This window comes from Carcharodon carcharias, chromosome 7 (genome assembly GCF_017639515.1).
Source record: "Carcharodon carcharias isolate sCarCar2 chromosome 7, sCarCar2.pri, whole genome shotgun sequence".
Lineage (NCBI taxonomy): Eukaryota > Metazoa > Chordata > Chondrichthyes > Lamniformes > Lamnidae > Carcharodon > Carcharodon carcharias.
In genome coordinates, this window is record NC_054473.1 from 153,360,301 (window position 1) to 153,387,118 (window position 26,818).

Sequence of the window (26,818 nt, forward strand, 5' to 3'; positions counted from 1 at the left end):
TTGCCAATGCTCTGACTGCAGTCCGGCTCACAAGGCCTTTCTGTTGTTTGCAGGCCCTAAGGCTGTGCAAAGTTCTTCTGGTAACCTTTAACTGCCGATGTGCTTGGTAGCCCTGGCTGCCTGGAGATTTTAAGTAATTCATTCCTTTTCAATAAATTGTCCCTTACCATTATTCTTACTTACTTTCTTCCCCCTAACAGGATGGTGAAGGTGCCTCAGAGGCAACCTGGAGTGCTGGTCCTCTTCCAGTCTGCTGACGGGAGGTTGCCACTAGGCACTGTGCAATTATGTACCTGCCCATCTTTATTCCCACCCCCAATTTGGGTGAAAATTCTGCTCCTGGTGGCTAGGTCATGCAACTAAAGGATAATGTACTTGCACTAGAAAATAATTTTATTCCAAAGTCAATAACCATGCCATCTACACGGGAAACATATACTGTGGGACATTTGAATATGTACTTATTGTTATTATTGAGTTCTAAATGAAATGTGCACCCCATGTACCAAATTATAGATCATATTGTGTGGCACTACCACTGTGCTAAATGGGCTAGATATTAATTGGATCTAGCAACTCAAAACTGGGCATCCATGAGGTCATCAGCAGCAGAATTGTATACAACCACAATCTGTAACCTCATGGCCTGGCATATCCCCCACTAAACCATTATCATCAAGCTGGGGCTTCAGCCCTGGTTGAATGAAAAGTGCAAGAGGGCATGCCAGGAGCAGCACCCAGCATACCTAAAAATGAGCTGTTAACCTGGTGAAGTTACAGTACAGGACTAGCATGCCAAACAGCCTAAGCAGCATGCAATAGACAACTAAGCAATCCCACGCCAACAAAGCCAATCTAAGCTCTGCAGCCCTGCCACATCTAGCCAATAAAGGTGGTGGACAATTAAACAACTAACTGGAGGAGGAGGCTCCACAAATATTCCCATCCTCAATGATGGGGGAGCCCAGCACATCAGTGCAAAAGAGAAGGCTGAAACATTTGCAACCACCTTCAGCCATGAGTGCCAATCCATCTCTGCCTCTTTGAGGTTCCCAGCATCATGGATGCCACTCTTCAAACAATTTGATTGACTCCACATGATATCAAGAAACAGCTGAAGGCACTGGGCCCTGAAAACATTCCAGCAATAGCACTGAAGACTTTTGCCCTAGATCTTGCCACAACGCCTAGCCAAGTTGTTCCAGTACAGCTACAACATTGGCATCTACCTGGCAACGCGGAAAATTGTCCAGTTATGTCCTGTTCACAAAAAGCAGGACAAATCCAATCCAGCCAATTACCACACCACCAGTCTAATCTTGATCAGCAAAGTGATAGAAGGTGTCTTCGGCAGTGCTGTCAAGTGGCACTTACTCAACAGTATCCTGCTCACAGACGCTCAATTTGTGATCCACCTGGGCCACTCCTCCTGACCTCATTACAGCCTTGGCCCAAACATGAACTAAAGAACTGAACTCATGAGGTGAAAGTGACTGCCCTTGACATCGAGGCAGCATTTGACCAAGTGTGGTATCAAGGAACCCTAGCAAAACTGGAGTCAGTGGGAATTGGGGGCAAAACCTCTCCACTGGTTGGAGTCGCACCCAGCAGAGAGGAAGATAGTTGTGATTGTTGAGGTCAATCATCATAGTTCCAGGACATCACTGCAGGAGTTCCTCAGGGTAGTGTCCTAAGCCCACCCATCTTCAACTGCTTCACCAATGACCTTCCCTCTATTATAAGGTCAGAAGTGGCTGATGACTGCACAATGTTCAGCACCATTTGCAACTCCTCTGATACTGAAGCAGTCAATGTCCATATGCAGCCAAGACCAGGTTTGGGCTGCTAAGTGCAAGTAACATTCATGCCATACAAGTGTCAGGAAATGACCATCTCCAACAAGGGAGAATCTAACCATCCACCCTTGACATTCAATGGCATTACCATTGCTGAATCCCCCACCATCAACATCCTGGGGGTTACCATTGACCAGAAACATACATACAAACATATAAATTAGGAGCAGGAGTAGGCCACTTGGCCCCTCAAGCCTGCTCTGCCAATCAATGAGATCATAGCTAATCTGAATGTAGCGTCAACCCCACATTCCTGCCTATCCCTGAAAATCTTTCACCCCCTTGTTAATCAAGAATCTATCAAGCTCTGCCTTAAAAATATTCAAAGACACTATTTCCACTGCCTTTTGAGGAAGAGGGTCCCAAAGACACTCAACCTTCAGAGAAAAAAATTCTCCTCATCTCTGTCTTAAATAAGCAACCCCTTATTTTTAAACAGTGACTCCCCCTTAGTTCTAGATTCGCCCACAAGAGGAAACATCCTCTCCACATCCACCCTGTTAAAACCTCTCAGGATCTTAAAGGTTTCAATTAAGTTGCCTCTTTCTAAATTCCAGTGGATGCAACCCTAACCTGTCTAGCCTTTCCTCATAAGACAACCCACCCATTTCTGGTATTAGTCTAGTAAACCTTCTCTGAACTGCTTCTAACACATTTACATCTTTCTTTAAGGAGACCAGCAGTGTACACAATACTCTAGATGTCTCACCAATGCACTTAACAACTGAAGCATAACCTCCTTACTTTAGTAATCAATTCCCCTCACAATAAATGATAACCTTCTATTAGCTTTCCTACTTCCCTGCTATACCTGCATATTAGCCTTTTGTGATACATGCAGTAGGACACCCAGATCCTTCTGAAACTCAGAGCTCTGCAATCTCTCACCATTTAGTTTCTTTTTTAATTCCTCCTGCTAATATGAACAATTTCACATTTTCCTCCATTTACTCCATTTGCCAGATCTTTGCACACTCACTCAATCTATCCACATCACTTTGTAGCCTCCTTACGCCCTTCAAGATTTACTTTCCTACCTACCTTTGTGTCATCAGCAAACTTAGTCCCTTCATCCTAGTCATTTATATAAATTGCAAAAAGTTGAGGCCCCAGGCCCCAAAACCGCTCATCACATCCTGCCAACCAGAAGAAGACCAATTTATGCCAACTCTCTGCTTCCTGGTAGCGAGCCAATCTTCTATCCAAGCCAATACGTTACCCCCGCATCATGAGCTTTTATTTTCTGCAATAACCTTTGATGTGGCACTTTATCAAACTGAGCTGGACCAGCCATATAAATACTTTGCCTGGAAGAACAAGTCAGAGGCTGGGAATTTTGCAGCGAGTAACCTTCCTCCTGACTCCCCAAAGCCTGTCCACCATCTACAAGGCACAAGTCAGAAGTGTGATGGAATTATTCTCCACTTGCCTGGATGAGTGCAGCTCCAACAACACTCAGTAAGCTTGACACCATCCAGGACAAAGCTTGACACCATCCAGGACAAAGCAGCCCACTTGATTGGCAGCCCCATCCACCACCCAAAACGTTTACTTCCTGTACCCCAGATCCAGAGGCAGCAATGTGCCATTCATAAAATACATTGCAGCAACTCACCAAGGCTCCTTTGATAGCATCATCCAGACCCGTGAACTCTACCACATAGAAGGATGAGGGCAGCAGATACATAGAACCTTCAAGTTCCCCTCCAAGCCACGCCATCCTGACTTGGAAGTATATTGCCGTTCCTTCATTCTGGCTGGGTCAAAACCCTGGAATTCCTTTTCTAAAAGCACTGAAGGTGTAACTATGCCACATGCACTGCAGTGGCTCAAGAAGGTGGCTCACCTCCACCTTCTCAAGGACAATTAGGGGTGGGCAATAAATGCTGGCCTAGCCAGTAGCATTTGTATCCCATGAAAGAATTTTTTAAAAGTTAGAAATTCAGAATTGAACTAGCATGTTAGAAATAAGGAATGCAATTTTTCTAAGTTTGTAACTTTTTTTTTAAAAAGACACAGGTTTCTTGCTATCTCTAGTACTTTGCCAGAGTGACCATTCTTCATATAAGCTTAAGCAACAAATGTTGGCAAGCTATTTGGCTACAGTGGTGGGGGGTTATCCCCCACTAAACCTGATCCTGGTCTTACCCAAAGCTCAAGTTTTTACCTATTCAGCAACAATCACGCGATCATGATCAGGATTGGAAAGCTTATCTGATTCATCCCTCCCCAGCCCTTAAGCATGGATGCCATTTGTAGCAACAGTGCTGCTGTCCTGACTGTGATCAACCCATTCAGACTAGGAATCAAAATTGAAGCCTCTCGATTTGTAGAACTTTGTTACTAACTGAGCAGCCAAGGACCACTTAATCTTTTTCAGTGTTGGTGCAATGTGATGTGCCCATTTTGGATTTCCTTTTCTTTGTCTCTGTACTGATTCTTGTCATTGCCATGCCTCAGTTGAGAAGAATGGCAGATAATGTGCACAAAGACCTCTTGCATTTCTGCTCTTTAATTAACCTCTATGTCAAGAGTGTTTATTTTTATCTTTATGGTCACTTAGATGGATACAGAAGACCCTATTGACAAAAGATAATGTTTAAATTAACTTTCTTATTAATTTGATCATAGCAGATTATTGGATCCAGTGCTCTGGTTTGTTGGGGCGAAAGGATCTGGGTTGCATACTTGTTTCAGGGTGACCGAGTTGGTACCAAGACCGAGAAGATCAGTAGACCCCATTCTTAGAAGAAACACATTCTGTTTATTTACAAAAGAAACTCAGCAGATACATTTGTGTGCTTACAACTCAAAACTCTGTCTTTACTCTTCAGATTCTAACTCAAGGCTACTGACTACAGAGGTTGCCCACGCTACTCTGTTGTTGGGTACCAAGATCATGTGATCTTCCATTACAACATTTTCCTTAAAGGGAAATTACACATCAGATTACTACATCCCTCCCCTTTTACTCAGAAATACATTTTGCAACCTTTCTCAAAACATCAAATTACTTGCACAAATAATTTACAAAGTCAGACTTTGAGGGTTTCCTTATGCATGTAGAACGTCGCAGCTCTACAACTTCTGATGTTTTATCCGGAACCTCCCTCACTGTAGTCATCTGAGCGTCTGGTTCTTCAGTAGGTACCTGCAAATCTGGTTCTTTGACACTTTCAGGTACAGTCGGCCCTTCAGACACATCTGTATTCCGTTCAGTTCTTTCAACAGGAGATGTTGATTCAGTCACCGACATGGGTGGAATCATTTCTGGGTATTTTGTTTCTCTCCTTATATGATCCACATGTCTCCATGTGACTCGATCTTCCACTTTCACATGGTAGGAAAGTGCACTTACTGCGCCTGTTTCACCAAACAACCATGTTGGTCTTTTTCTAAAATTCTTCACGAATATTTTCTCCCCCACATTAAATGTCCTGTCACAAATGTGACAGTCATGTACAATTTTCTGACTTCCCTGACTCCTCTCCACCACTCCCCCGCCCCCCCAAATCCCCCCAAAGTTTGGCCTAATTAGGCTTAATCTCGATCGGAGACAGCACTTCATCAACAATTCTGCAGGTGTGACACCTATTGTTGTATGAGAGGTGGTTCAATAATGGAAACGAAAGCGTGCTAATTTAGTTGCTATAGAATCTCCTGTCAATTTCTTCATACCAGATTTGAATGTCTGAACTGCTTTCTCGGCCAGTCCATTTGAAGAAGGGTGGTATGGTGAAGTTTTCACACGAGTAATGCTGTTGAGGCGAAATTCAGCACTTGTAAATACTGTTCCATTGTCTGATACGACCACTTCAGGTAGTCTGTTGATTGCAAAACTTGGTCGTAGTTTATCAGTTGCAGCAGAAGATGTCAGCGACCTCACTTAGTATATGTCCATCCATTCTGAGTGTGCATCAACAATAAGTAGAAACATTGTTTCCATAAAAGGTCCCACATAGTTGATGTGTACTCGCACCCGTGGCATTCCTGGCCACTCCCAGGGGTCTAGCGGAGCTGTTGAAGGTAATTTTTGCACTTGCTGACCCTGCATACAACTTCTCACTAAGCTTTCTATTTCTCCATTCATCCCAGGCTACCATAGATAGCTGCATAATATTGCCTTCATCCCAGAAATCCCAGGAAGCGCACTGAGAAGTTCAGATAACAATAGCTTTCGTCGTCTTGGAGGAACAATCACTCATGCTCCGCACAATAAGATACCTTCCTGGCTGGTTATTTCGTATCTTCTCTGGAAATATGGTTTCATTTCATCAGATTCTTATTCTTGTTGTGATCAACCATGGAGAACTTGACCTCACATTTTGGATAAAACCGGGTCTCGATTTGTTCAACTTTTAATCTGTCTAGCACATATCGGTGGTCAATCCAGGAAGTTCAATAATAAAATGAATCCTTGAGGAATTGGAACATGCTTATCTTTTACTTAAATGGGCAAACGACTGAGTGCATCTGTGTTTGCAATTTGACTTCTGGATCTATGGATGAAAGTATACTAATATGCTGCCAAGATCAATGCCCATCTTTGCAATCTTGCTAAGGCTATAGAGGGTATAGCCTTGTCTTCGCTGAACAACCCCAATAATGGCTTGTGGTCCCATATGATGGTAAAATGATGACCGTGTACGTATTTGGTGAAACTTCTTAACACCAAAAATGATTGACAGGCCGCCTTTTTCTATTTGAGAGTACCCTTTTTTTGCTGTATTGAGTCTTCTCGATGCATATCCAAAGGTTGTTCTGATCCATTTGATGGTAAAGCACTGTTATACTCCATAGGGAGATGTGTCACACGTTAACACCAACATTTTTTTGGGGTCAAAATGGGCTAGAAGTGCAGTTAATTTTGTGAAAGCATCTTCCTGTGGTGTTTGCCAAGACCATCACTGGTATTTCTTGAGCAATTAATACAGTGGTGCAGGTTCTGTCGACAAATTATGCAAGAAGCACCCATAATAATTGATCATCCCCAAGAATGATTTCATTTTGGATGTATTCTTTGGCGCTGGTGCTTTTCTAATGACTTCCACCTTTTCTTCAACTGGATGTAGGCCTTGTGAATCTATCTTGTGACCTAGGTAAGTTATCTCTTTCGTTTGGAATGTGCACTTTTCTTTTTTCAATTGCACTCCGTTCTGTGAAAAACATTTCAAAATTTCTTCCAAGTTCATCAAATGTTCCTTTTCAGTGAGCCCAGTCATGAGAACACCATCCAAGTGAACTGGGGCAGTCCCTGTAGTAAACTTTCCATGGTTCTTTGGAATATAGCGTAAACTGAAGATACGCCAAAAGGTAAACGGGTGTATTGATACAATCCTTTGTGTATTAATTGTGACAAACGCCTAATTCCAGTTGTTGATAAGCATGACTCATATCAAGCTTTGTGTAGGCAGTTCCATCTGCCAGTTTAGTGTACAAGTCTCCAATTTTTGGTATGGGGTGTCTGTCCAACTTAGCCACTTTATTGACTGTTAATTTGTAGTCTCCACAAATTCTAATGTTTTGATCAGGTTTGAGAATAGATAAAATTGGTGCTGCCCACTCTGAAACTACACTAGATGTATCACTCCCAGTTTCTCTAATCTGTCCAGTTCGGAGTCTACCTTTTCCCGCATTGCATAACGTCTTGCCTTCATGAATCTTGGTGTTGCACCTGGACCTATATGAATTTTTGCTTGTAGTCCCTTAATCTTTCCAAGTTCATCCTTGAAAACTGAAGCATATTTTTGTCATAGCTCTGAAAACCCATTAGTTCTCAGTTGGAAGATTTAGGTCCATTCCAATTTAATTCCTTTCAGACAGTTTCGTCTGAGGAGACAAGGTCCCATGCCTGCTACCACCACCAAGGGTAATTTCACTGTTTGACCTCCATAGCATACCGTGACTTTACATATACAACTTGTATGTCTTCTCCTATGTAAGTTTTCAATTTGGCATCAGTTTCTTCCAAATTTAGTTTACGTTCCCCATGATTCAGGTATTTAAAAGCTTGCTCACCAATCATCATAGTGGCTGATCCAGTATCCGCTTCCATTCTGATTGGCCTGTCATTCACTCTCATGATTACGTAGATGGGTTTTGTTCTTCCTACCTTAAAATTATATAACAAATAAATATCTGAATCTCTTTTCAGGCTTTTCAACACTGTTAATCTTGGGTTTTTGCTTTTGTCTGAAAGTCTGCCTGATTCTAATTTTACAGTGTCTCGGGAGGTATCCACTTCGTTGACAGAAAAAACATTTGATCTTTTTAAACTTTGATTCATTACAAGGTTGTTTGCTTCCACCTCTATGCAATATTTTTGCTACAAAGTTATCTCTTTTAACTTGTTTGCCAGAAGCTTCCCGCTTCTAAGTAAAGCTTTGCATTTTCACACTCTTTTTGGCTGAGACTCCCCACCCAACGTGGAGGACCGCGCCAGTTTGCGCTCCGTGTATGGCTTTCAAGTCTCGCGCTGCATCTTTCATTGCCAGAGCGATTTCCAATTGTCTTCTGAAAATCTAAATTTGTTTCAGACAGTAATCTCTTCTGAATTGCATCTTCATTTAAACCGCACACCAAATGATCTCTAAGCATGTCATTGCTGTACCAAACTTGCAATATTCAGTTAACTGTTTCAGGCTTGCCACATAAGCAACTGTCTCCCCTGTGGCTCTATTCCTTGAGTTAAATTTGAACCGTTGCATTGTCACCAATGGCTTTGGCTGGTAATGATTCTTTACGAGTTTCAATAAGTCATCAAAACTTTTCAAATCTGGGGCGCTGGGTGCCAACAAATTTCAAATTAATCCATATGTCTTACCTCTACACGTGGATAAGAGGATTGCGTGCTTCTTCTCCTCCCTCGCGATGTTGTTTGCCTGGAAGAACTTGAGGTGCACAACATAATGAGACCAGTCGTCCAATGTTGGATTGAAAGGCTCAACTCTTCCAAACTGCGGCATGCTCTGAAGGAATTGCTTCAATGATTAGGAAGGAAATTTTTTCTTATAAATACCGTGCAAGTTTTGGCCTGATTTCAGTCCTTCTGATTTCCTTCGTTCTTTCTTGCTTTTTACCTCATCCTTTTGTGTCTTTTCTTGCTTTTTATTCTCATCACCAGTTTGTTGGATCCAGTCCCTGGTTTGTTGGGGCGAAAGGATCCGGGTTGCACACTTGTTCCGGGGTAACTGCGTTGGTGCTAAGGCAGAGAAGATCAGTAGACCATTCTTAGAAGAGAAACATTCTGTTTATTTACAGAAGGAACCCAGCAGCTACACTTGTGTGCTTACAACTCAAAACTCTGTCTTTACTCTTCAGACTCTTAGGGGAAGCAGTGTCTGAAGAGTAAAGACAGAGTTTTGAGTTGTAAGCATAGTGGTATTGTCACTGGACTGGTAATCCAGAGACCCAGGTAATGCTCTGGGGACCCGGATTTGAATCCCACCACGGCAGATGGTGGAAATCGAATTCAATAAAAAATCTGGAATTAAAAGTCTAATGGCCTACGTGTGACTCCAGACCCACAGCAATGTGGTTGACTCTTAAAAATGCACTCTGAACCAGGGCAATTAGGGATGGGCAATAAATGCTGGCCAAGCCAGCGACACCCACATCCCACGAATGAATTAAAAAAAAAACTCAAGACTACTGACTACAGAGGTCGCCCACGCTACTCTGCTATTGGGTACCAAGATCACGTGATCTTCCATTACAACATTTGTCTTAAATATATATTACACATCAGATTACTACACAGGTCCTAGTGTATCCAATAATGCGGCAGCTACTTTAAGAACATGACATTCTTAAAGTACAACGGGAAGAAACCAATGGCTAGGAAATTTGATCTACTCTAACATTCCCGAGTAGATAAAGAAATTCTGCTTTGGCTTTGGGGAGGAAACTGTGAGCTCAAAATTGAGTCTTACTACATCACCCAATTCTCAGATATTATATAAGAACTAGGAATAGGAGTAGGTAATTCAGCCCCTTGAGCCTGCCCTGCCATTCAATACGAACGTGGCTGATCTCATTTCAGCCCCAACTCCAATTTTTCACCCTCTCCCCACAACCTTTCAACTCATTAGTAATTAAAAATCTATCTCCTCTTCAAATTTATTCAGCGTACAGGCATCCACTGCACTCCGAGGTAGTGAATTCCATAGATTCACCACCCTTTGAGAAAAGTAATTCCTCCTCATCTTTGAGTTAAATCTACCACCCCTTAGCCTAAAACTATGGCCTCTCGTTCTAGAATGTCCCATAAGGAGAAACATCCGCTCCACGTCTACTTTGTCTATCCCCTTTAGCATCTTATATACCTTAATTAGATCTCCTCTCATCCTTCTAACCTCCAGCGAGTATAGGCCTATACTGCTCAATTTCTCCTCATAAGACAAGCCCCGCATCTCTGGAATCTATCTAGTGAACCTCCTCTGAACTGCCTCCAGTGCAACTACATCCTTCCTCAAGTAAGGGGACCAAAACTGTGCACAATACTCCAAGCGGTCTCACCAGTGCCTTGTACAGTTGCAACAACACTTCCCTATTTTTATACTCTATTCCTTTAGCAATAAATGCAAAAATTTCATTTACCTTCTTTACTATCTGCTGTACCTGCATACTAGCTTTCAGCGATTCTTGCACAAGGACACCCAGATCCCACTGCACTAAAGCATTCTGAAGTTTCTCTCCATTTACATAATAAGTTGCCTTTTTATTCTTCTGGCCAAAATGGATAACGTCACACTTATCCATGTTAAACTCCATCTGCCAAATTTTGGCCCATTCACCTAACCTGTCCATATCCATTTGTAAATTTCTTATTTCTTCGTTGCAACTTACTTTCCCACCTATTTTGGTGTCATCTGCAAATTTATCTATAGTACCTGCTATCCCTGAATCCAAATCATTAATATAGATTGTAAATAGTTGGGGCCCAAGAACCGAACCCTGTGGCACCCCACTAGTTACAGCTTGCCATCCAGAAAAAGACCATTTATCCCGACTCTCTGCTTTCTGTTGGTTAGCCAGTCATCTACCCAAACTAACATATTACCCCTAACTCTGTGCGATCTTATCTTGTACATTGATCTTTTATGCAGCACCTTATCAAAGGCCTTCTGGAAGTCTAGATACACTACATCTACAGGATCCCCATTATCCACTTTGCTTGTCACATCTTCACAGAACTCTAGCAGATTAGTCAAACACGATTTACTCTTCATAAAACCATGCTGACTCTGATGGATTGCACTTTGATTTTCCAAATGCCCCATTACTACTTCCTTAATAATGGATTCCAACAATTTCCCAATGACAGATGTTAAACTAACTGGTCTATAGTTTCCTACTTTCTGCCTCCCTCCCTTTTTAATAAGGGCATTATATTCGCATTTTTCCAATCCACTGGAACTTTTCCAGAATCCAGGGAATTTTGGAATATTATAGCCAATGCATCCACTATCTCCGCTGCCATCTCCTTTAAGACCCTGGGATGTAGGCTATCAGGTCCTGGGGACTTGTCACCTTTTAATCCCAATAGTTTACTCAGTACTTTATTGATGGTGATTGTTCTGAGTTCTTCCTTCTCTGTATCCTCTGCACTACCTGTTCCTATTGGGGTGGTACTGGTGTTTTCCACTGTGAAAACTGAGGCAAAATATTGATTAAGCGTCTCTGTGCTTTCTGCGTTCCCCACTATTAACTCCCCAGTCTCATTATCCAAGAGACCAACATTCACTTTAGCTACTCTCTTTCATTTTATATACTTGTAGAAGCTTTTGCTATCAGTTTTTACATTTTGCACTAGTTTTCTTTCATAATTTACCTTTGCTCTTTCTATTATTTTTTTTAGTAACCCTTTGTTGACCTTCAAAAGTTTCCCAGTGTTTCAGCCTGCCACTGTCCTTTGCAATTTGGTGTGCCTTAGTTTTTGCCTTTATTATCTTTAACTTCCTTGCTTAGCCATGCATGCTTTTTCCCCCTCTTAACATCTTTCTTCCTCTTTGGAATATATTTTACTTGGGAGGAATTGAATATCTCCTTAAATATCTGCCACTGTTCATCAATTGTCCTACTTTGTAGTCTTCCCGCCCAGTCCACTAGGGCCAAATCTGCCCTGCCTATGTAGTTACCTTTGTTTAACTCCAGAACACGAGTGTGGGACTCCAGAACACGAGTGTGGGACTCAAGTTTCTCGCTCTCGAACTGAACTTGAAATTCTTGCATGTTATGATCACTCTTCTCTAAAGGATCCTTTACAGTGAGATCATTAATTAATCCCATCTCATTATGCAAAAGCAAATCCAGAATAGCCTGCTCCCTGGTTGGTTCCACAGCATATTGCTCCAAGAAACAATTTCTAATGCACTCTATGAACTCTCCCTCAAGGCTACCCTTGCCAATTTGATTAGTCCAGTCTATATGCATATTAAAATCACCAATGATTAATGCCATGCCTTGCTTACAAGCTCCAAGTATTTCCTGGATTATACTGTGCCCTACTGCTGAACTACTGTTTGGGGACCTATAGATTACTCCCAGGGACCTCTTTCCCTTGCTATTTCTTATTTCTACCCAGGGTGACTCTGCATCTTGCTCTCCAGTGTCTATATCATTTCTCACTATAGCACTGATCTCTTCCTTTACTAACAAAGCTACACCACCTCCTTTTCCTTCCGAAACACTGAGTACCCTTGGATATTCAACTCCCAAACCTGTTCTCCCTGTAACCATGTCTCGGTAATTGCCACCAAATCATACCAATTTATCTCTATTTACGTTGTTAACTCATTGGTTTTATTCTGAATGCGACGCACATTCAGATACAAAGCCTTTAAGTTTGCCCTATTGTCAATTTTCCTTTATCTTATATGATTCTTTGGTGCAATATGGCATTCACACACTCTGTCCCTTCCTTTCACTTTTTGGTAACAATCAGCCTCGTCACTAACCTGCACTCTTACCCTCTCCTTAAACTTTAATTTTTTATATTTCAATGCAACTGAACCTTGCACCCCCCCCCCCCCCCAACTATTTAGTTTAAAGCCTTATCTACAACCCTAGTTATGCAACTTGCCAGGACACTGGTTCCAGCATGATTAAACAAGTGGAGGCCATCTGAATGGAATAGCTCTTTCCCCAGTACTGGTGCCAATGTTCCATGAATTTGAACCCATTTCTCCCACACTAATCTTTAATCTTATTGACCCTGTGCCAATGAGCTCATGGCTCAGGTAGTAATCCGGAGATTATTACCTTTCTAGTTCTGCTTTTTAATTTAGCCCCTGGCTGCTGGTGTTCCCTCAGCAGAACCTCTTTCCTCGTTCTACCTATATTGTTGGTACCCACATGGACCACAACAACTGGATCTTTCCCCCCTCAACTCCAAGTTCCTCTGCAGCCCAGATGAGATATCCTTAACTCTGGCACCAGGTAGGCAACACAGCCTTTGGGACTCTCAATCCTGGCTATAGAGAACAGTATCTATTCCTCTAGCTATACTATCCCTGATTCCAACTACATTTCTCTTTTCTCCCCCCACTTGAATGGCTCCCTGTACCATGGTGCTATGGTCAGTTTGCTCATCCTCCCTACAGTCCCCGCTCTCGTCCACGCAGAGCAAGAATCGCAAACCTGTTGGATAAGGGCAAGGGCTGAGGCTCCTGGATCCCTTTACCTGCATCGCTCATAGTCACACCCTCCTGTCCCTGACCACTGGCCGAATTTAAGGCAGTTAATCTAAGGGGTGTGACTGTCTCCTGAAATAGAGCGTGCAGGTAAACCCCCCCCCCCCCCCAACTGAATGTGTCGCAGTGTCTGAAGCTCAGACTCCAGCTCATCAACTCTGAGCTGGAGTTCCTCGAGCAACCAACATTTGCTACAAATGTGGTCACTAGGAACCACATTGGGGCCCACCAGCTCCCACATCATGCAGCTACAACATATCGCCTGGCCCTGCATCTCTATTTTACTTAATTAGTTTTTCAATTTGTTTTTAAATTTCCTAATGGTCTTTAGTTTATCAATCTGTAAAATATTTATCCTGTTTACCTTTAATCTGAAAGCAAGTTAGAATAGAGATTCAAAATACACTTTCTAAAATCAACTGAATCTCTGCTGAGTTGAAGCTGAAGTGTTAGGCCTCCAATCCTGGGCCCCAGTAGTCACCTTTAATCTGAAATCAATTTAGAATAGGTAGTTCAAACTAGCAGTTACTTACCAACCAATGAACTTAGGGTTTTCCTATGATGTCACTCTTTGGTTTTTTTGAGTACTAGCAGCTTTTCTAATGTGAAAAGCCTAGTTTATGTATTTCAGGAGAAGAAATGGTGATTATTATTCCTATCTAATATTTAATGGTAGATTTATTCCACAACACTTCACAATTTATGGTCAATTTCATTAAAATCGTTGCCCTTTTCGCATTTGTGTATGTTGCATTTAAGCATTCCAGCTGCCTGTGTTCATCATGACTCTAACCTTGGTAAAAACTAGACAAATTGTATATCCCAATCCTGCCAAATACTTTAAAAAATATACTTTATAAATATTATGGCCCATAGCTTCCAAGCTCCAGGGCAGTGTGTTTGAGGGGGTACTCAAAAGATCTGCTGAGGAATCGCTCCCCCCACCGCCAAAGAAGTTCCCAGGTGAGGTTTGCACAGCAATTGCCCAGGAAATCCAAACTTCTGATAGGCAATTGCCCTGCTTGGGAACCATCCGAAAATTCAATTTAAATCACAACCTTTGGCTGGTTCCAACTGTCTTACGGCAATAGTTACCCAGGAAAAGTTAGAAGTGCTTAGACCACTTATAGCTTCTGGATAATAATTGCACAGACCTCCCCCGATTTCCCCCATACACCCCACCCCCCAAAACAGGGACCTCCCTGACTCACCCCGCAATCACGCCACAGGATGCCCAATCCACATCCCTGACTGCACTGAACCCCCCCCAACCCCCCTCCTACACCCTCCCATCCCCAAACCCCCACCACACTCTCTCCTCTCTACACCCACCATCCCCCACCCCGTGACTGCGTGCCTCCATCCATCCCCCAATCCTACCCACCCACCTTACAAACTTGTCTTCTCCCTGGCTTTTCAATGGCTGGATTTTTAAACTTAACGCTTTATGGCAGATAGTGCCTTAAAAACAGGGCCATGGCTTACTTACTGTTGACTGTGCTGCCCTCAACTGAAGGCCTCTGGAGCCCACTGCACTCCATATATCTCGCACGACTGAGTCAGAAAGTCGAGCGAGATAGGAGCGGCTGGTTTCAAAGTAAGTAATTACGAGCTCAGTTGCCACTCTGCCAGAAGTTATGGGCCTATACAATGTTTCTATTTTGGGCTTCAGTGACTGTTTGCGGTTCAAACTTCTATGATGTGATCCAGAGCCTCCATAAAGAGATCACGTGGGACATTCCCCCTGAAAGGTTCAAGTGAGTTGCTGGATATTTCAGTACAATAAAAGGTATTTTAAAACACTACCACATTATTGCTTGCACTTTCTTTTGTCATTTGCACAGCTTGTGAAGCAGAAACGCAGATGGTATGAGCACGACTGAGAAGCATAATTGTTTATCCATTGTGTCTGTGTTGGTTGAAACAATCTAAAACTAACCCCATTGTCCCATTTCATTTGTACAGCTCTTTGTCATGCTCTATAAGAATGTTACCTGATAAGATTATTAAAATCACTCCTGGGTATTGGTAGTTCTATTCTGTAAAGAAACAATTTTTAACATTCTGAAGCACTTAATTTGTTCTGAGTTGGTTCTTTTTTGGCATTTAATTTTCAGTGTACTTATTATTGCAGAGATCTGGATGAAATCAAAAAAGAGAAAGGAATTTATGTGCTTGTGAACCTGCTTCAGGGTGAGAACAAATCCATACCTGCTTTCAGCACTAATAAATGTTTCTGATCATCTAATTCTCAGAATCTTGTTCAATGTTATAATTTAAATGCTCAAAATTGAGGAACCATTTTTCACTCTGAAATCTCTCTGGTTTTAGTAACCAATGCAGAACTGCAAGAAAGCATATGCGTTGCACTTGGGATTCTAAGTGAAAACAGTGACCTGTGTACAGCTATCATTAATGCCGATGCATTGAAGCACCTTTGCCATTTACTGAAAAAACCAGTTGAAAATAATGTGTGGGAAGCTATTATTGGAGCTTTAGCTGCACTTCTTTCCTCTAGCAGGTATAAAAGAATGACTTAAATGGTATCTTCCTTATAGAATAATAGCATTCATTGAGGAAAGTTCACTAACCTCTAACATTTAGAAGGTTGGATGTTCAGATTAAAAGGGAGCATTCAATGAATTACAAAGTTTGCCTTCCTAAGTGCAAAAAATTCTGAAATTAGCAGATGGGTTTGCTGTAATTTGTCCAAAAATAGGTTTCCTTTGGTAAATTTTAAACTTGCATATCCCAGCGAAATGTCTTCCATTATATATTCTCCCTGCATCCCAGCTAATCTTCCTCATTCTACCCTCCCCTTATCTTTTTTCCTTATCTCTGTTCCCATTATCTTTCTCCTTCCTCCCTCAGTCCCACTTACCGGTTTCCTTCCTCCCTCAGTCGTGTTAATGAGAAATAAAAGGATAAATATGTCAATTATGTACATGTTGTAAGTGCTTTATTTCATTGTTTTCCAGTTAATTTACTCAAAACTTACAATATTTCTTATTGTAATTAAGCTACATGTCTTTGTAAATGTTAAATGTTTTTTTATGCCTATATATATATTCTGTGAAACTTAAGTTGCATAAACATTAATTGCAACATTCCCCTGCGACCTCCCCTACTCCTGGGTGTTGCTGTTCATTCCTGAGACTTAGTATTATGTGCTAGCAGGCAGGAATATCAGCCAACCCTGATTCTGTCCTCATCTGACAATGAATTTCTGGTTCCACCAGAGGTTGCTAATAATTCTTCGAGTCTAGATATCCCATAGGCTAGGCTACTGCAGGAGTCTTGACAGGGAATTTGGGGTGATTACCTAATGGAACTCCTTGGATATAGTTAATTTGGCCTCTCAAGAAACAAAAAGTGATAAATCTATTATAGAAAGTGGGACTGGGAAAAAGTTGTGTGATTATGAAAAATACAGCATTAGATTTGAACTTCGGTTGCCTCAGCTTAAGTGGAGCCATGATGGCCTGAGAGTGGCTTACCCACCCATTTGGTCGCTGCCACTTACAAGGCAACTTACTACTGGATGACCAGATGCTCACCTGTTTCAGTTATCAACTCTTTAAATATGAAAATCAGTAAACTATACTGTGGAGTTTATATCCAATATCAACAGGCTATCCAGCTGAAGTACCCTAAAAGTAAATTTATATTTTTATCCTTGTGGCCCCTCCAGGCTGAACAAATATTATCAGTTTAAAATTGACGTAAAAAGCATGAGGAGAGGGGCTAGGAAAAATTTCTTTATGTAGAGCGTGGAATGCTTTGCAACAGGGAATAATTTAGACAGATAATGTTACATCTTTTAAGGAAAAATTGGTGAAATATTTGCAGCAGAACGAAGTACAGGTTTATAAGGGAAGCACAGATCACTTGTACTAGTATTAGATTGCTGTAATAAAAAGCTAGCACAAACGTATTGCTGTCGATGTCTTTGTTTCTATAGATAGAAATCAGAGATCTGTTGGTCCTCCTCTCTTCAGAGCAACCCCATTTACACGGGGAATTTTCATGATTTTATACTTTCGAAACTAAAATCATCATGTCATAGTTTTGAGATTAGTTTAACATGGTATTGCATGCACGTAAATGTGTCCTTTTTCAGGGTTTGCGAAGAAATCGAAGAGCAAGAAATTATTTGTCATCTTTGTACAAAAATTCAATCCTCAAAGGATAAGGTAAAATCAGAGATGCTAATTTCATTAACATTATGTGTATAATTTACAAGTAATCTGAAGTTATGCTGTTTAAGGGCGGATTATGGGTGAGTTGTATAAAACACCTGTATAGCCACATGCCATTTGGTTAATTTCTGACTCTCAAGCAACCGTAATGAAAACTGATATTTAGCTCAAAAAGATTTCAGCACACCAAGACTTAGTTAACTTACATGTGACAAGCTACTTGAAGGGAAAGCTCAAGGCACAAATTGCTTCTATTTAATAGTATTGCAGAACATTCTACTATCAGGAAATAGATACAGGTGGGTCAAAAATCTTTTGAATAGGCTTTTACTTAGATGCACTTGTTTATCCTCATATAGCTTCCTTTTTTTCCATGTAGTCTAATCTATGAAAGCAGTACTATCCATGATGGTCAGGTTGACTGCAAAATTTCCCCCTCCTTTAGTTGCCATACTCAGTAGAGTGTGCATACTGAAGCCCTACTTCTGTATCACCAATTTATTTTCTTGAATAAAATTTTCTAAGCAATTCATTAGCACTCGCTGGGACTTTTTTCCTCTTCTTGTGAGGACTCATGTCCTTCTTTGCCTCTGCAGTAGGCTTATCATGGATTGATTTGAAGCTCACCATTTGGAGAATTGTACATGCAGACCAATGTACCACTAATGGTGTTGTTGGTGAGATGAGTACCATTTACCAAGTTATGACCATCTTGGCTTGGTTATGACCATCAAGATGCATAAGACACTTGAACTTCTCCTGATGCAAATCTAAGTTTACTATAAGTTGGATAAATTAACCATTTGAAGATCAGAGGTCTATCACCTATTTACCATTTTGGGTTGCTATCTGTCTGACAGGAATAACTGTGAACAAATTTATTTATTGAAGGGCAGCTTAAAGATCAGATGAGCTGTTGACCTGAATATGGGTTTGGCAAAAATGAGAATATTTTGTCTTTTTTTTTATTTGACTCCTATAATTTGAAACTATTTAAAGATAGCCTGTCACTTTGTTTGGTTTATATTAAATGTATTTGCCTTGCAATCTCAGTAGAGCTGACTGCTAAAATTCCCTGCTCATAAAGCAGCCTGCTTTACACAAGGGAAACCAAACATTTATTTGACGACCGAGTTCACGAGCACCTCCGTTCTATCTGCAATAGGTGCCCTAAACTAACTCCAGCTGCCCAATTAAACTTTCCTTCCCATTCCTACTTTGACCTATCTTTGGCTTGTACTGCATCCCAATCAAGCTCAGCACAAACTTCAAGGTATCTCCCCTTTCCCCGAAGTACCCTGCGAAGTCCTGATTTGAAAATTAATATTATAAACTTCAGACTTTACCTATATCCTAAATTTTAGAACTAATGGCCTACTTCCCTCTTTCCCCAAGCCTGCCAACCAAACTTGCCGTCTCTTCAATTCCTCGGGTCTCTCACATTAGAAACTAGGAGCAGGAGTAGGCCATTCGGCCCTTCAAGCCTGCTCCGCCACTCATTATGATCATGGCTGATCATTCAACTCAGTAGCCTGCGCCCGCTTTCTCCCCATACCCTTTGATCCCTTTTGCCCCAAGAGCTATATCTAACTCCTCCTTGAAAGCAAACAATGTTTTGGTCTCAACTACTTTCTGTGGTAACGAATTCCACAAGATCACCACTCGCTGGGTAAAGAAATTTCTCCTTATCTCAGTCCTAAATGATCTACCCCATATCCTCAGACTGTGACCCCTGGTTCTGGACTTCCCCACCATCGGGAACATCCTTCCTGCATCTACCCTGTCTAGTCCTGTTAGAATTTTATAGGTTTCTATGAGATTCCCCCCTCATTCTTCTGAACTCCAGCGAATATAATCCTAATTGACTCAATCTCTCCTCATATGTCAGTCCCGCCATCCCAGGAATTAGTCGAGTAAACCTTCGCTGCACTCCCTCAATAGCGAGAGCATCCTTCCTCAGATAAGGAGACCAAAACTGCGCACACTATTCCAGGTGTGGTCTCACCAAGGCCCTGTACAATTGCAGCAAGACATCCCTGTTCCTGTACTCGAATCCTCTGGCTATAAAGGCCAACATACCATTTGCCTTCTTTACCACCTGCTGCACCTGTATGCTTATGTTCAGCGACTGGTGTACAAGGGCACCCAGGTCTTGTTGCACATTCCCCTCTCTCAATTTATAGCCATTCAGATAATCTGCCTTCCTGATTTTGCTTCCAAAATGGATAACCTCACATTTATCCACATTATACTGCATCTGCCATGCATTTGCCCACTCATTCAGCTTGTCCAAATCACACTGAAGCATCTCTGCATCCTCCTTACAGCTCACCCTCCCACCCAGCTTTGTGTCACCTGCAAATTTGGAGATATTACATTTAATTCCCTCATTTAAATCATTAATATATATTGTGAATAACTGGGGTCCCAGCATTGATCCCTGTGGTACCCCACTAGTCACTGCCTGCCATTCGGAAAAAGACCCGTTTATTCCTACTCTTTGTTTCCTATCTGCCAACCAGTTTTCTGTCCATCTCAATACACTACCCCCAATCCCATGTGCTTTAATTTTACGTGCCAATCTCTTATGTGGGACTTTGTCGAAAGCCTTCTGAAAGTCCAAATAAACCACATCCACTGGCTCCCCCTCATCAACTCTACTAGTTACATCCTCAAAAAATTCCAGTAGATTTGTCAAGCATGATTTCCCTTTCATAAATCCATGCTGACTCTGTCCGATTCTGCCACTGTTTTCCACATGCTCAGCTATTAAATCTTTAATAATGGACTCTAGAATTCTCCCCGCTATCGACGTCAGGCTGACTGGTCTATTATCCCATTTTCTCTCTGCCTCTCTTTTTAAATAGTGGGGTTACATTAGCTACCCTCCAATCTGTAGGAACTGTTCCAGAGTTTATAGAATCTCAGAAGATGACCACCAACGCATGCACTATTTCTAGGGCCACTTCCTTAAGTACTCTGGGTTGTAAATTATCAGGCCCCAGGGATTTATTGGCTTTCAATCCCATCAATTTCCCCAACACCATTTCCCTAGTAATACTGATTTCTTTCAGTTCCTCCCTCTCACTAAACCCTGTGTTCCCCAACATTGTGAAGACAGAACCAAAGTATGTATTTAGTTGGTCAGCCATTTCTTTGTTCCCCATTATAAATATTCATAGATATTTAACATTTTGGTTTGCTTAATGACTAAATGTTTTATCTATTACTGGTATCACATCATCTCAGTCACCATTGCACTCAGGATTCCACTCTAGGTTTACTTGTGTTTTATATAAATCCCTCACTTTGATTGTGACTGTGCCTGCTCGTCTTATTTTTCAGTCCTGAAGAAGGGGCCCATACCTAAAAAAACTAAACTTTTTTGTTCTCTCCGCAGGTGGTGACTGGCCTGTTTTGTGTGATCAGTATTTTCTGTTTTTATTTCAGACTTCCAGCATTTGCAGGGTTATACTTTTTAACCTGGAAACAGGTCTTTGTTTCAAAACTGTTCTACTTTTAACTCAAGCCAATTCAAGTTATATGATAACTCATCTTAGTGCTAAATTCCCATTTATCTGTTTATATTGCTTAATTCAAATTACTAAATACTTTTTCGCCCCCCCCCATACGAAAAGACTCAAGTATGTTGTAAGACTGTTTATTCTGAACTAGTTAAGTTTAGTCTAGCTGTGAAGTGCATCTTCTGAAAAGATTGAGTTCCATTTTGACGGAAAGGAAGGAAGGATTATCTATTTTATCTCAAATTCTGCAAAGAAGCTTCCAAGGGCCTCAACTACTGCTTTAACTTTTTAACCCTTTGTTAGGCGATTCAAGAGCATTAATGGGCTAAATTCAATATGTCAGTGTCTGTTGATTTCTTTGTAATTTACTCATCTCATGAATACAACGGTTCAGTAGTTTTCCTTGGGTGTAAAAGTGTGTGGCATATGAGATTATCAGCATCTGAACCTATGTGAGATTTAGTTCAATGTGCAATGCAGTAACAATAAAAGGAATTTTTTTTTCCCTTGGCACAATATCAGAGGAAGGGGAGAGGAGAAAAAAATGTAATTATAAATTTTAAGCATTTTTTTAAATTAGCAAGAAGTAACAAAAGATTAAAGTATTCGAGTGTGTGAGAATGGATGTTGTTTTTTAATATTTTCAGGGAATATTGTGTTCTGTAAAGAAGGCTGGCTGTCTGTGATTTAGTTAAGCTGGGCAAGAGATTGATGGGAGTCAGGTTGTCTGGGAGTTTGGAAACATGAAGAGGGTAGAGGTGTTAAGTTTGAGGTACAAGTAAATAGGTTAGATCTAACATCTGCATTTTTAGATAAGTTGAAAATTTGTTTGAGTATCAAAAGGCAGTCAGAGTTGACAAGAAACATGTTTGCATCTTGTAGGAGTTCCATAGCTAAACAGTAGTGGGGATATTATATTTTATTGACCTGAAAGATCTTATATTTGGAAGGGTTTGAGATTCAGAAAGAAGTGAGAGCAATGAGACTGAGATGAAAGGGAAAAAGGGTATTTTAGAGTTACTGTGAAGCTGAGAGATTTAGCTGGAGATAGAGATAGCTGGAACTGTTTGAGCTGTTGAGCTATAGCTGGAGCTTTGGGCTGGGAAAGGATACAGTTTGAATCAACCATCCAGTCAATCCAGAAAAGTCTTGGGCAGCAACCAGCAGTTCTATTCTGAAGTGAATTCCACCGCAGAATGGAAGAGGGTAGAGTTCATGTGGTACCCTTTTATTGAAGCTACAGTGGTTTGCCTTGTATAGTATTACTGTATTTCATAGTAGACATCTGTAAGGGAGTGTTGCCTGGAAGGCGTTTACTTGTGGGTTTAACCAAGTACTGTGTTTTAGGGGGAATATTTTGTAAGAATAATCTTAATTGTGTAACTGTGACCTTAAGTGCTTCAGTTTTATTTTTGTAAATAAAACTTTTACTTTTAATTTTTAAAACCCCAAATGTGTTACTGGACGTCTAACTGTAAGCTGAGATTGGTACGTCATCTTCTCGTTTTCAAAATACAAAAAAAATGGTTATGGCCCATTAGTCAAGTTTCCCTCTAGGATTCGGTTAGCGCAGCAATTAACACCAGCTGTGGTCATAACAAGTGAAACATTTTAGTTGATAAGCTTCATAAAACCATTCCAACAACTCAGCATCTTTAGTACTGAAAATAAAAGGTTTGTTTCGACATTGTGGGTAAACTAAAAGCATTTTATGAATTTAAAACAAAACTGCCCCATGGAGCCCAGAATTTTCTGGAGCTAGAAAGGAAAGCTCAATACAACGATGTTAATTTGTGAAGTAGTTGAATACCCCTAACAGTGATTTAAACCGTAAATGGACATAAATTTTCAGAGTAACTTATTGATGACTAGAAAGAGATTGTAAGAAAGAATATGTTTAATATAGTGTGTCTGATGCCCTTGGGACATTCCAAAATGCTTCATAACTAGTGAAACGTTAGAAATGTTAGGATTCCCTCAAACTTAATCTCAAACAGAAGCACTTTTGAAGTTTAGTCGCTCTTGCAATGTAGGGAAATGTGGCAGCAATTGGTGCACAGCAAGGTCCCACAATCATCAGTGAGATGCATGACCAGATAATTTGTTTTAGCAGTGTTGGCTGAAGGATAAATTTTGACCAGAACACTGGGAGAGCTCCCATGAATCTCTTCACAGTGGGATCTTTTTCTTCCACCTGAAATTATAGATGGGGTCTTGGTTTAATGTCTCAACTGAGACTGCATTTCCAATGGTTCAGCACCTCTTCAATGCTGAACAGAATAACACTAGTTAACATTAAAGTTATATGTCAAGATAATATCCTTTTCAAATTTGTTCTTGTAAGGTTTTGGAAAACATTCTGAAGGTTTTGTGTCATCTCAGTGGAAGACCTCAGGGTCTGAATTTAATGTTATCAAGTGGACTTGCTTTAATTATTGAGAGGTATGTAATGTTATAGTATCAGTAAAATGTATATACATTTCTGCATTGAGGTTCTGTAGGAACTACAAACTAGAAAAAGATGTAAAACAGGTGATTTTCAATGTAGCATCATAGTATATGTTTAATTACATTCTTGATCTCTCTTTTGATTTCAAATTGATCCGCTGCATGGAAATTTAACCAAGTGTTTCTTGACTGTTTTAGGCTGTTAGCGAGCATATCTAGCAAGAGTGCTTTATATAAAATTGCGAACAACTTGAAGTTTTCACTAACCAGTTTGCAAAATTTACTTTGCCTACAAAATGGTGCAGCCTCCTGTGAAGGAAATGCTGGTATGGATTCACCGTGGTAAATGATTTTGTTATGAAATAGAAATTGTTCTACATGTTTGAAAGTGAATTTGTTAGTAAAATTATTTATTTGCTTATTTTAAAATCAGATGAAGCATTAACAATGCTCGTTTGATATAGTTTTTGCTGCAGTTTTTAGAAGCTATAACATAAAAACTTTTGTTGTGAATTTTTCACTTAACCACTGGGAAAATTCTGTGTCCTGCAAAGCGTCCATTTTATATTGCAGAACAATTTCTTCAACCGATTCCACTTTAAAACAATTTCAGATGTACAGTTGTTTTAAAGTCAAATTTAATAATCATTTCACCAGTATCTGGGAAGGTCAGTACCAATCTTGCTGTTTTGCTGGTCCGTACAGATGGTTTGAACTCAGTGCATTAGTGGTAGTGGTGGTGGTAGGGTAAAGACTTATTATCTTCAGCAGCAAGCCTACATTCTGCACAAGCTGTCATCAGGGTTGCCTGTGAAGCTATCTTGTACTCATAACCTCCAGTGATAGCATTGCTACCTACTATATGTTGCTGGCTTGCCGCTGTAAATGAAACATTAGTGCTAATGTTAAAATCTCCACTTGAGACATTTTAACATATAAAATCAATAACATTATCATTGTTGTTTAAGATGACCCTGTGAAAGTCCTTCTCTCGTAATATTTGTGGACTGGTCCAAATTGTGCCCAAACTAATCAAGCAACAGCCTGACCTAGTCATAGTCACCAAGTCATACAGCCAATGTCCCAGACCCTTCCATCACCATCCCTGGGAATGACCCTGGTGAAACACAAGCTGAACATTGGTGTGCAGGTTGTTGCTGAGTACATGCCACTTATTAGCACTGCTCACAACACCTTGCATCACTTAGCTGATGATTGAGGGTAGCTTTATGGACTGGCATTTGGCTGGATTGGATTTGTCCTGCTTTTTGTGAGACAGATACATCTGGGCAACTTTCCATAGTTTCGAGTAGATGCCAGTATTGGAGCTGTACTGGAACATCTTGGTTAGAGACCTGGTTAATTCTGGTGCACAAACCTTCAGTACTACAGCCGGGATGTGTCAGGGCCCATAGCCTTTGTGGTATCTAGTTCCTTCAGCCATTTCTTGATATCACATGGAATGAATCAAATTGACTGAAGACTGGCACGTGTGATCTGGGGTCCTCGGGAGAAGGGCAAGATGGATCAGCCACTCAGCACTTCTGGCTGAAGATGGTTGTAAAAGCTTCAGCTTTGTCTTTTGTGTTGTGATGTGCTTGGGTCCCTCGTCATTGAGGTTGGGGATGTTTGTGCAGCATCCTCCTTCAGTTAGTTGCTTATTTGTCCACCACCATTGATGACTGGAAATAGTAGGACTGCAGAGCTTTCATAACACTTCTGTTATCTAGCATCTTAAGTTATAGCTCATTTTTAGGTATGCCTGCTGCTGCTCCTGGCATGCTCTCCTATACTCCTCATTGAACCAAGACTCGTCCTCTGACTTGATGGAAATGATAGAGTGAGGGATATTCTGGGCCAGTTGAATACAATTCTGCTACTGCTGGTAGCTCATGGCACTTCATGGGTGCCCAGTTTTGAGCTGTTAGATCTGGTCTGAATCTATCCCATTTAACATGGAAGTTAAGCCACACAACAGGATGGAGAGTATTCCCTGTGTGAAGATGGGACTTTGTCTCAATGAGGCAGTGGTCACTCCTACTAATACTGTCATGGACAGATGCATCTGCGACAGGTAGATTGGTTAAAATGGGGCTCAAGTATGTTTTTTCGTTTTGTTGGTTTCTCTCACTACCTTCATTTGGCTCCAGTTGTCATTATAGCTTTGGTCCAAATATAGATAAAGTTGCTGAATTCCAGAGGTGAAGTGAGAGTGACTGCCCTTGACATCAAGAATCTGACCACATCTCCTTGACATTCACTGGCATTACCATTGCCGACTCCCCACTGACAGCATCCCGGTGTTAACTGTTGACCAGAAACTGAACTGGAAGGGCCACATAAATACAGTGGCTACAAGAGCCACTTAGAAGCTATGAATTGTGCAACAAGTAACTTGCCCCCGACCACAGCCCAAGCCTTTCCAACATCAAGACACAAGTCAGCCTGGATGATTGCAGCTTTAACAGCTCCTAGAAGCTCAACAACATCCAGGACAAAGCAGCCCAATTGATTGGCACCCCAGCCACCACCTTAAACATCTACTTCCCCCACCATTGGTGCACATGCAGCAGTGTATACCATCTACAACAAAGCACAGCAGCAAGTCACCAAAGCTCCTTCTATAACACCTCCCAAACCTGCAACCTTTACCACCTAAAAGAATAGGAGCAGCAGATGCATGGGAATATCACCATCCACAAGTTTCCCTCCAAGTCGCACACCATCCTGACAGAACTATATCGTGCTTCTTCACCATTGTTGGCTAAAATATCCTGGAACTTCCTCCTTGACAACACTAGGTGTATCTACAGCACACAGCCTGCAGCAGTTCAGGAAGGCAGCTTACCACCATCTCAAATATTTATGGATGGGCAACAAATGTTGACATGAATGAATGTCCGATGAATGAATTTTTAAAAAAAATTAGAATCTAGTTTAATAAAATGTCTTTCAACTTCTTCTGTTGAATCAGTTATATAGGGAAAGAAAAGGAAACTGCCATGAAGTACTTTGAGCATGACATGCTTAATCCTGCAGTACGTTTGCTGTTATATACATATGTCATGCCTGTCTAGAGGAGAAAACATTTTTTTAAT

The 26,818-nt window shown here is 41.0% G+C and overlaps 1 protein-coding gene across 1 annotated transcript in view; it reads left to right on the forward strand.

Moving 5' to 3' along the window:
* Positions 1-26,818, forward strand: part of tdrd12 (tudor domain containing 12) — a 181,373-nt gene that overhangs the window by 131,257 nt on the left and 23,298 nt on the right. Inside the window, exons 32-36 of the mRNA XM_041191689.1 lie at positions 15,684-15,742; positions 15,881-16,070; positions 17,670-17,742; positions 23,617-23,714; positions 23,919-24,046. Of these exons, the coding sequence (XP_041047623.1) occupies positions 15,684-15,742; positions 15,881-16,070; positions 17,670-17,742; positions 23,617-23,714; positions 23,919-24,046 (548 nt within the window). The remainder of the gene's footprint in view (positions 1-15,683; positions 15,743-15,880; positions 16,071-17,669; positions 17,743-23,616; positions 23,715-23,918; positions 24,047-26,818) is intronic.